At 66.4% G+C, this 11,166-nt stretch overlaps 1 protein-coding gene across 3 annotated transcripts in view; it reads left to right on the top strand.

Annotated features, from left to right (window-relative positions):
• The window catches only part of LOC115647244 (dystonin-like), a 145,772-nt gene extending 137,507 nt beyond the window's left edge, over window positions 1–8,265 (top strand). For all 3 annotated transcript variants that reach the window (XM_030554119.1, XM_030554121.1, XM_030554120.1), the window contains 5 exons: window positions 2,154–2,228; window positions 3,744–3,861; window positions 7,328–7,512; window positions 7,762–7,882; window positions 8,012–8,265. In XM_030554119.1, coding sequence (XP_030409979.1) covers window positions 2,154–2,228; window positions 3,744–3,861; window positions 7,328–7,512; window positions 7,762–7,882; window positions 8,012–8,037 — 525 coding nt within the window. In that variant the 3' untranslated portion in view covers window positions 8,038–8,265. The remainder of the gene's footprint in view (window positions 1–2,153; window positions 2,229–3,743; window positions 3,862–7,327; window positions 7,513–7,761; window positions 7,883–8,011) is intronic.
• Window positions 8,266–11,166: the final 2,901 nt, after the last annotated feature.

Raw genomic sequence — 11,166 nt, forward strand, 5'->3', positions numbered from 1 at the left:
GAGTCCCCGGGTGATGCTCTGGAACTGTCCCCACAAAGCCAGGCAGGACTTTGGGGAGCCTCCTCTCCCTTGGAGCAGACTTGTTCAGGGCAAGAAGCTCACACGGCTTCACCTCCTGGGTCTCTCCTTGGCGCATTCAGCATCCTCTGCCCCTCCGTGCGCTTCCCACAGCGAGTCCACCCCAGCGGGGTCCTGGGGAAGCCACGGGGTCCTGCACCCCCTCCAGCCCCTCCTCTCTGGGCTTTGTTCCTTTCCCGAGCCAGGAGGTCACCTGATCTCTCTGTTCTCCCACATCTTTAGCTATCTCCTTGCAGGGGGGAAGGGCCCCGGTCGTTAGTTGCCAGGAGACAGAGTGTCTGCCATTTATGTGCACTGGCCCTTTGCTCTGCAACAATCTCACCCCCTAGAGACTTAAGAAATGCATTGGGGAAACTGAGGCACCCACCCAGTATTCAGAAGAAACATTAAGAACTGCCCCACTTTGTCACAAAAGGACTGAGAGCTTGTAGCAGAGCTCCTAGTGCAGTCTTGGGGCCCAGCCAGGTGATAAGATCCCAGGATTTGCACGGGGGAGTAGAGAGGGGGAGCAGGGAGGTGATTTGACCTGCATGCAGCACTGCCGGGCCCTTACTGGGATTCTGCGTTCTGTCCTGGGCTCCACATTCGAAACAAGAGGCTGTGATGCTGGAAAGCCACAGACAGAATTCCGGGGCTGCCAGCGAGAGCCTCCAAGCGCCCGCTGTGCTGAGTTTCGAGAGCGGCAGAGAGGTGCTATGCTCGCAGCCTGCAAAGACCAATGGGGAGAATGCTGACAGCAGCCGGCCCGAGAAAGAGGCACCGGCTGGAAGCTGAAGCTGGACCAATTCAGCCTGGCAATGAGGGGCAGGATTTTAACGGGGGGTGGGTAGCCATGGAACAATTTGCCAAGGGTCGGGGTGGGCTCTCCCGCTCTGGAGTCCAGCCTGGCTGGAACATGCTTTAGCCAAGCACAAGCTGCGGGGCTCAGCACAGGGCTCGCTGGGCTGTGCTAGGTAGGAGCTCAGACGAGATACTCAAACGGCCTCCCTTGCCGGGATCTATGAATTGTGCCGCCCTCAGAGCCCGGGGGAAGAAACAGTCGGAGATGTCAGGGGGGCTTGCAGATTCCCTTCACCCCCTGTGATATCACCATCCCAGCCTGCCCTGACACAGGCTACATGTGGAGGAGGGTGCCAGCCACAGCTTGTCACGGAGTCCCTGGGCGATGCTCTGGAACTGCTCCCCATAAAGCCAGTCAGCACTTTGGGGAGCCTCCTCTCCCTTGGAGCAGACTTGTTCAGGGCAAGAAGCTCACACGGCTTCACCTCCTGGGTCTCTCCTTGGAGCATTCAGCATCCTCTGCCCCTCTGTGCGCTTCCCACAGCGAGTCCACCCCAGCGGGGTCCTGGGGAAGCCACAGGGTCCTGCACCCCCACTTTGCAGTCAGACGTGACTCTCAGCCAGCCAGTAACACAGAGGTTTATTCGATGACAGGAACAGGGTCTAAAACAGAGCTTGTAGGTACAGCGAACCGGACCCCTCAGCCAGGTCCATTCTGGGGGGCAATGAGCCAGACTCCCCCACGTCTGCACTTCACTCCTCGTCCCCAGCCAGCTCCAGACTAACTCCCCCTCCAGCCCCTCCTCTCTGGGCTTTGTTCCTTTCTTGAGTCAGGAGGTCCCTGATCTCTCTGTTCTCCCACATCTTTAGCTATCTCCTTGCAGAAGGCAAGGGCCCGGCCATTTGTTGCTAGGAGACAGAAGGCTGGCAATTTATGCACACTGGAGACTTAAGAAATGCATAGGGGAAACTGAGGCACCCACACAGTATTCAGAGGAAACATTGAGAACAGTCCCACTTCGTCACACGGTTGTCCTGCTCCATGTGGCTGATGAGTTGAATCGGAGCTCTGGGGTCATGCCCTGCCTACCAGTGACGCTGGAGCTGTTCCTGCCCCTTCACACCAGGGCTATGCAGCTTGCAGGGCCCAGGGCTCACAGCAGGTGGGGAAGATGATGGTGGGAGGAAGGGGGGTCTCGCCAGCCTGTCAGCCAGCGCATGGAGTCCCAGTCTCTGGAGGCCACGCTGGGCGGTCACAGGCCTCACGCTGCCCAGGACCTTGTGCTGTGTTCCAGGTAAACCGGCAGGTGGCCCAGTGCAACTGCACCAAGCGCTTCCAGGTGGAGCAGATCAGTGCCAATCGGTACCGGGTAAGTGCCAACCTCGGGCCCGTGCTGCCTCCCGCCTGCCCTCGGTGAGCTGGAAATGCCAGAGCCTGGCATGTCCCTGCCCGCTTGGCCACCTGGGTCCACAAGCGCAGACACTGCACTTATCCTGAGTCTCCCTCAGCCCTGACCCCTCTGCTGGGGAGCCAGGAGATGTTCAGCTCGCTTGGCCAGAGTCCTCGCTGCCCTTTAGGCCCCCGACAGCCGCCCGGCGAGGTGCCCAGTCAGTACGGAGAGGTTGCAGCTCCCCCAGGTCAGTACGGAGATGCCACGGCTCCCCCACCCTGGTCAGTATGGAGAGGACTCGAGCAGGGATGGAGGCAGGCGACAGGCCGATGGGGGGCTGGGGGGAGCCGTGGCTAGGAGAGCTGTGAGCCTGGGGCTGGGGGTCGGAGGCGGCGACGGGAAGGTTGGGGGCTGGCGGGAGCCATGGCTAGGAGAGCCGGGAGCCATGGGAGGGTTGGCAGCGGCGACGGGACGGTTGGGGGCTGGCGGAAGCCGTGACTAGGAGAGCCGGGAGCCCGGGGCTGGGGGGTTGGAGGCGGCGACGGGACAGTTGGGGGCTGGCGGGAGCCGTGGCTAGGAGAGCCGGGAGCCCGGGGCTGGGGGGTTGAAGGCGGCGATGGGACAGTTGGGGGCTGGCGGGAGCCGTGGCTAGGAGAGCCGGGAGCCCAGGGCTGGGGGGTTGGAGGCGGCGATGGGACGATTAGGGGTAGGGGGGAGCCGTGGCTAGGAGAGCCGGGAGCCCGGGGCTGGGGGGTTGGAGGCGGCGACGGGACAGTTGGGGGCTGGCGGGAGCCATGGCTAGGAGAGCCGGGAGCCCGGGGCTGGGGGGTTGGAGGTGGCGACGGGACGATTAGGGGTAGGGGGGAGCCGTGGCTAGGAGAGCTGGGAGCCCGGGGCTGGGGGGTTGGAGGCGGCGATGGGACAGTTGGGGGCTGGCGGGAGCCGTGGCTAGGAGAGCCGGGAGCCGGGGCTGGGGGGTTGGAGGTGGCGACGGGACGATTAGGGGTAGGGGGGAGCCGTGGCTAGGAGAGCCGGGAGCCCGGGGCTGGGGGGTTGGAGGCGGCGATGGGACAGTTGGGGGCTGGCGGGAGCCGTGGCTAGGAGAGCCGGGAGCCTGGGGCTGGGCCTTGGAGAAGGGACCATGATAATTTGGCTCCTCACAGGCGTCCCAATCGTGTAGGTGCTGGCTCACCCTAGACATGCCCAACACAGCCCCTGCAGCCACCTGCCCCGGCTGCGGCCCCACATCGTGCCTGGCTGGCTCTCGCTGGAGCACAAGGTGCTGTAGGTCCTGCTACTAATCGGGGCGTTGTCTCCTATCGGTGCCTATTACCCCAGCCCCGACCCGACTTGTCACCCTGCTGTGTGGTCACCCCACTGCTCCCCTCGGGCAGGCCCTGGCTGCAGGCTGGGAAGGGGCTCACAAGCCCTGTCTCAGGCCGCGTCCTCGCTGCAGAGCCCCGGAGCCTCACGCTGTCCGTGCTTTTCCTGCAGTTCGGGGAGTCGCAGCAGCTGCGCATGGTACGGATCCTGCGTAGCACCTTGATGGTGAGAGTGGGGGGAGGCTGGATCGCGCTCGACGAGTTCCTGGTGAAGAACGACCCCTGCAGAGGTAGGCGGAGCGGGCCGGGCCTGGGCTCCCTGCAGCACATGGGGCAGAGCCAGAGATCTTGGGGGGCCTGGGGGCTCAGCTAGGGGAATTACCCCTTCACCCTGTGCCTGGGGGTGAGCTCGCTGGCCAGCTGGCAACCTGGAAACGGCTCAGGCTGTCCCCTCCCCAGGGGCTTGGTTTTCCTGTGGGTCTAGGGCCGGGTCAGGGAGCAGGGGGGCTGCTCCTCGCTGGAGTCCTGCAGCCTAGTGCCTGCGTTTCTCACTCCACTCAGGGCCTGTGCACAGGGCTTGGTGCATGATGGGGGACCCCCTGCCGTGGGCCCCCCGTATCTCACTCACAGCAGTGCATGGGAGGGGCCCTGCACAGCCTGGCTTGCTCAGCTGTCATTGCCTCCCAGGGCCCCTCGCCAGTCCCGGCTCCCTTACGCAGGCCCTTAACGCTTTAGTCCGCAGCCCCACTCCTAACCCAGAGGTCACCCTGCCCTGTAGTGAGAGGAGGGAACCCAGGCTAGGGGGGCAGGGCCCTCCCGCCTGCCCTGTGCCCTCTGGGGAGCCCTGGCCCGGCCCAGCCAGTACTGCTCTCAGTGCCCCAGGATGTGGCTGGGCTGGAGCCCCCAGGAAGCAGCAGGGTAGGGGGAACTGGCTGAGACCAGGAGGGTTTCACCCCTTACCCTGTTGGGCTCCTGGGTGGGGGCTTCACTGACTGGCTGGGCAGGGCAGGGGGTAGCGGGGCCCGGCCTGCCCCCAGAATGGCCTGAGCGGGGTAGCATGGAGCTAGGCGAGTGGGGGGCTCGGTATCTGTGCTGTGCCAGTGCCAGCCAGCAGGGGGTGCCGCAGGCCGAGGGATGGGAAGGCTGCAGCCTTGTGTCCCAAAGCTGAGAGCGTCCCAGTGCCGCTGGCAGGGCCGCCCGGGGGGGGGCAAGAGGGGCAATTTGCCCCGGGCTCCGCAGGGGCCCCCACGGGAGTTTTTTGGGGCCCCTGGAGCGGGGTCCTTCACTCGCTCGGGGGCCCCAGAAAACTCTTGCGGGGCTGGGCCCCGGAGCTTCTTCCGCTCCTGGTCTTCGCTGGCGGGGGGGTCCTTTCGTTCCGGGGCAGAAGGACCCCCCGCCATTGCATTACCGCTGAAGTGCAACCCGGTCTTCGGTGGTAATTCAGCGGTGGGGGGCCCTTCCATTCGGGGACCCGCCGCTGAAGTGCCCTGAAGACCCGCACTGGGAGCCCCCCGCCGCCGAATTATCGCCGAAGAGCGGGCTGCACTTCGGCGGCGGGTCCCACTTCAGAGGTAATTCACCGGCGGGGGGCTCCCGCTGCGGGTCTTCGGGGCACTTCAGCGGCGGTCCCAAACCGGAAGGGCCCCCCGCCGCCGAACAGGGCCAGCTCTAGACATTTCGCCGCGCAGGGGGCCCCGTGCCGCTTGCCAGTCCCATGGCTCTGGTGGACCTCCCGCAGGCATGCGTGCAGATGCTCCACCAGAGCCGTGGGACCAGCGAACCCTCTGCAGGCACGCCCGCGGGAGGTCCACCGGAACCGCCTGCCGCCGATGGCCCCAGGCCCCCGGAATCCTCTGGGCGGCCCTGCCCGCTGGGCAGACAAATATTCCCTCCCGCCGGCGACAAGAAATGCTGGGCTTGGGGCAGGCTCATTTTGTGCTCAGAGCCTCAGAACAAGAGCCGACTGCTTGGCACGTCTGTGGCCAAACTATGAACCAAACCCAGGAGTCCTAGCGCCCAACTGTAACCCCCACACCTCCCAGAGCTGGGGAGAGAACCCAGGAATCCTAGCCCCCAGCTGCAACCCCCACACCTCCCAGAGCTGGGGAGAGAACCCAGGAATCCTAGCCCCCAGTTGCAACCCCCACACCTCCCAGAGCTGGGGAGAGAACCCAGGAGTCCTAGCCCCGAGCTGCAACCCCCACACCTCCCAGAGTTGGGGAGAGAACCCAGGAGTCCTAGCCCCCAGCTGCAACCCCCACACCTCCCAGAGCTGGGGAGAGAACCCAGGAATCCTAGCCCCCAGCTGCAACCCCCACACCTCCCAGAGCTGGAGAGAGAACCCAGGAGTCCTAGCCCCCAGCTGCAACCCCCACACCTCCCAGAGCTGGGGAGAGAACCCAGGAATCCTAGCCCCCAGCTGCAACCCCCACACCTCCCAGAGCTGGAGAGAGAACCCAGGAGTCCTAGCCCCCAGCTGCAACCCCCACACCTCCCAGAGCTGGAGAGAGAACCCAGGAGTCCTAGCCCCCAGCTGCAACCCCCACACCTCCCAGAGCTGGGGAGAGAACCCAGGAATCCTAGCCCCCAGCTGCAACCCCCACACCTCCCAGAGCTGGGGAGAGAACCCAGGAGTCCTAGCCCCGAGCTGCAACCCCCACACCTCCCAGAGCTGGAGAGAGAACCCAGGAGTCCTAGCCCCCAGCTGCAACCCCCACACCTCCCAGAGCTGGAGAGAGAACCCAGGAGTCCTAGCCCCCAGCTGCAACCCCCACACCTCCCAGAGCTGGGGAGAGAACCCAGGAGTCCTAGCCCCGAGCTGCAACCCCCACACCTCCCAGAGTTGGGGAGAGAACCCAGGAGTCCTAGCCCCCAGCTGCAACCCCCACACCTCCCAGAGCTGGGGAGAGAACCCAGGAATCCTAGCCCCCAGCTGCAACCCCCACACCTCCCAGAGCTGGAGAGAGAACCCAGGAGTCCTAGCCCCCAGCTGCAACCCCCACACCTCCCAGAGCTGGGGAGAGAACCCAGGAATCCTAGCCCCCAGCTGCAACCCCCACACCTCCCAGAGCTGGAGAGAGAACCCAGGAGTCCTAGCCCCCAGCTGCAACCCTCACACCTCCCAGAGCTGGAGAGAGAACCCAGGAGTCCTAGCCCCCAGCTGCAACCCCCACACCTCCCAGAGCTGGGGAGAGAACCCAGGAGTCCTAGCCCCCAGCTGCAACCCCCACACCTCCCAGAGCTGGGGAGAGAACCCAGGAGTCCTAGCCCCGAGCTGCAACCCCCACACCTCCCAGAGCTGGAGAGAGAACCCAGGAGTCCTAGCCCCCAGCTGCAACCCCCACACCTCCCAGAGCCGGGGAGAGAACCCAGGAGTCCTAGCCCCCAGCCCTCGCTCTAACCCACTCACTTCCCAGAGCTGGGGACAGAAGTCCGCCCCCCTGGCCCGCTCTACCCACTCGACCTTGCTAAAATTCACGTCTCGTAGAATCTGCAGCCCAGACCTAACCCAGCTGGTCCCCTGGGAATAATCCGCTGGGCAGCAGCAGTTCATCCCAGCTGTGTCTGGCCCACTGGCAAACTCAGTGCCAGCTGTACCAGTGCCAGCTGTTAGCCCTGGTGACTCCCTCCCTGGCAAGCCGCAGCCTGGCCTTGCCCCCCGCAGCCCATGCCTGGTGCCCAGCATGGCCCTGCCAGCAGGCAGCCACTGTCTGTGCCCGCAGCCTCTCGCTCACCGGATCTGTCTCCCCTGAGCAGTGAAGGGACGAACCAACCTGAAGATCAATGAGAAATACCTGTCCCCAGACGCCTTAGGGGCCGTGACCGCCCGTTCCGGCAGCCAGTCAGCCCCCCACTCCAAAGTGCTGTCCCCCAGCCGCTCCAACTCCAGCCTCAGCCTCTACAGCAGCGCCTCAGCCCCCAGCAGTCCCCTGGCCAGGAAGGTAAGACCCACCGGGCCTGGGGAGCCCAGGGAGCGACGGGAGGGGGACCCATGGCAGTGTGTGCCTGCAGCAAGGCAGGGCAGGGCAGGGCCCCACAGGGACTCCCTCCCCAGGAGGGAGGGCAGGGGCCCTGGAGCCCGGGATCACACCTGGCCTGGATTCCCCAACCCTGGCCCTGTCTGGCCACAGCCCTGCCGTCAGCTCCTTCCCCAGCCGTGTCCTTGAGTAACCGCCTCTCCTCTGCCCCAGGCTGTCCTGCGCCGGACGCACTCCGGAGACCGGTGCCTCCGCTCCCGCAGCTCCCTCCTTGCTGACAGGGCTGAGCTGAGCTTCTCCGCCCCCCAGGCCAGCACAGAGCCTGCGCCCCCAGGTGAGAGCCCACAAGCAGACTCCAGCAGCCTGGGCGGGGGCACTGGGAGGCCTCCCACCCCCGCCCCTTGGGCCTGCCCCGCTGCCAAAGCTCCTCTTGGACCAGCCCCTCTCTCTGCTTTGCTTCCAGAGCCCCCCGAAGGCCCCCCGACCTGAGAGTGCAGCCCGAGGGCACCCGCCGGAGCGGCCCCCCTGCACCAGGGACAGCAGACGCCTTCCCTGGCACAGCCCAAGCCCCAAGCAGGATTTTCTGCCCCTCCCAATGGCTGCGCCAGCAGAGCCACTTCCACGCCGGGGATGTGGCTCCAAGACTGGAGAATCCTGGCCTGACCCTTCAGCAGAGAGAGAGAGGGGTGTGTGTGTGTGTGTGTGTGTGTGTGTGTGTGTGTGTGTGTGTGTGTAATTCATGGGGGAGGGGGTGTACCTGTGTGTGTGGGTGTGGACCTTGGGGGGTGTACCTCAGAGTGTGTGTGAGGTGTATGTATGTACATGCATGTGTACCTCATGGGTGTGTGTGTGTGTGTGTGTGTGTGTGTGTGGGTGGGTGGGTGTAATTCATGGGGGAGGGGGTGTACCTGTGTGTGTGGGTGTGGACCTTGGGGGGTGTACCTCAGAGTGTGTGTGAGGTGTATGTATGTACATGCATGTGTACCTCATGGGTGTGTCTGTGTGTGTGTAGCTCAAGGTGTGTGTGTGCTCTGCTGAGGGCTCTGGCCGTCCCCGGCTCGCAGGGCAGGGAGCCAGAGGGACCTGCGGGCAGGGCTCTGCTGTGTCCATCTGTCATGCTACTGGGTCTGGCCCAGGACATATGCAAACCCCGCCTGAAACACACCAGACTGCACCCCCTCCGAGCTCTTGCTAACCCTCCCGGCGCAGCGGGGAGACGGCTCAGGGTGACAACAGACACCCCCAGCTCCCTGCACCTGGAGACAGACCCTGGGATCCCACCCGGCCCCGAAGACTCTGCCCTCAGCTGCCCTGGGGCTGCAACAGCAGGGGCAAGGACCAGCCCTGTCACCATGGGCGTCATCTGCACCGTTAAACCTGGCAGTGCCCCCCCCCAGCCAGCACCCTGCCCTGCTCTGCCCTGCCCACCCCAGCCAGCACCCTGCCCCCCCCAGCGCCCCCTGCTGGGAGCATCCCAGCCAGAGCCCTGCCCTGCCCCTCCACAGCCAGCGCTCTGCCCCACCCCCACAGCACCCGCTGCTGGGAATCCCCCAGCCAGCCCCCCCAGCCACCTCCTGCCCTCCCCACAGTGCCCCCTACTGGGATCTCCCCCCAGCCCACACTCCTGCCCTGCTCCCCCCAGCGCCCCCTGCTGGGAGCCCCCCAGACCGTGCTCCTGCCCTGCACCCCCAGCCAGCACCCTGCCCCCCCAGTACCCCTGCTGGGAACTACCCCCAGCCAGCGCCCTGCTGGGAGCCCCCCAGCCAGAGCCCTGCCCCCCATAGCCAGCACCCTGCCCCACCCCCACAGCACCCGCTGCTGGGAATCCCCCAGCCAGCCCCCCCAGCCACCTCCTGCCCTCCCAAGGTGCCCCCTGCTGGGATCTCCCCCCAGCCCACACTCCTGCCCTGCTCCCCCCAGAACCCCCTGCTGGGAGCCCCCCAGACCGTGCTCCCGCCCTGCACCCCCAGCCAGCACCCTGCCCCCCCAGTACCCCTGCTGGGAGCTACCCCCAGCCAGCGCCCTGCTGGGAGCTACCCCCAGCCCACACTCCTGCCCTGCTCCCCTCAGTGCCCCCTGCTGGGAGCCCCCTAGACCATGCTCCTGCCTTGCACCCCCAGCCAGCATTCCTGCCCCCCCCACAGTGCCCCCTACTGGGATCTCCCCCCAGCCCACACTCCTGCCCTGCTCCCCCCAGCGCCCCCTGCTGGGAGCACCCCAGCCAGAGCCCTGCCCTGCCCCTCCACAGCCAGCGCTCTGCCCCACCCCCACAGCACCCGCTGCTGGGAATCCCCTAGCCAGCCCCCCCAGCCACCTCCTGCCCTCACAAGATGCCCCCTGCTGGGATCTCCCCCCAGCCAGCACCCTGCTGGGAGCCCCCCAGCACCCCCTGCTGGGAGCTACCCCCAGCCAGCACCCTGCTGGGAGCCCCCCAGCCAGAACCCTGCCCCCCATAGCCAGCACCCTGCCCCACCCCCACAGCACCCGCTGCTGGGAATCCCCCAGCCAGCCCCCCCTAGCCACCTCCTGCCCTCCCCACAGTGCCCCCTACTGGGATCTCCCCCCAGCCCACACTCCTGCCCTGCTCCCCCCAGCGCCCCCTGCTGGGAGCCCCCCAGGCCGTGCTCCTGCCCTGCACCCCCAGCCAGCACCCTGCCCCCTCCAGTACCCCCTGCTGGGAGCTACCCCCAGCCAGCGCCCTGCTGGGAGCTACCCCCAGCCCACACTCCTGCCCTGCTCCCCCCAGCGCCCCCTGCTGGGAGCCCCCTAGACCGTGCTCCTGCCTTGCACCCCCAGCCAGCACCCTGCCCTGCTCCCCTGCTGGGAGGCTGGGCTCTGCCTTCCCGCTGTCACTGAAGCTGCTGTCTGACCCCCTCCCCACCCGGTGTGGGGTAGCCAGTAATAGGTCCCGGGGGCGGGGGGCATCAGAGCCCCAGCCCTGCAGCCTGCACTCTGGTCAGACGCTAACCTGAGCCCACTGCAGGCAGAGCCTGGAGTCCCAGCCCAGCTGCGGGGCCCATATCTGGTGCTAACCCCTCTCTGGCCCCCTTGGGTGTGAGTGGCAGGCCCCCCCCCACTGAGCTAGGGCGACCAGCCACCCTCCAATCCCCCTGCTGCACCCACAGCGGGTCCTGCCCGGAGCCCCTGATCCCGCCCCTGCCTGCAGCACTGACCCCCATTGCCTCGAGCCTGTGCTCCGTTGCCCGCTGACCTGCCAGCACCAGCGCTGAATGTCACCGCGCCCAGCCAGGGACAATAAAGCAGGTATTTCTATCGGCACCGCCCGGCGCGTTTCTCTGTCCAGCTGCTCGCGCTCCGCCTGGGGCCCGCCAAGACGTGAGAGCCAGGCCTGCTGCAGAGGCCGGGTCACGGGGGCCGTTAGGGGCCTCAGGGGTCAGGCCAGCTCTGCCCTGGACGGGCCCCTGTGGGGAAGCTGGGGGGGCAGAGGCTACGCTTAGCCCAGGGCTCCAAGCACAACCAGCCTGCACTTGGTGCTGCTCCCCAGCCAGCAGGGCATGACGGCGGGAGGAAGCCCTCGGAGATGGCCCCGCACTCCCCGGAGCCCTGGGGCTGGCACCGAGAGGGCAGCGTTGGGCCCTGCAGCTGGGCTTGGCGAGA

This window comes from Gopherus evgoodei, chromosome 2 (assembly GCF_007399415.2).
Source record: "Gopherus evgoodei ecotype Sinaloan lineage chromosome 2, rGopEvg1_v1.p, whole genome shotgun sequence".
Lineage (NCBI taxonomy): Eukaryota > Metazoa > Chordata > Testudines > Testudinidae > Gopherus > Gopherus evgoodei.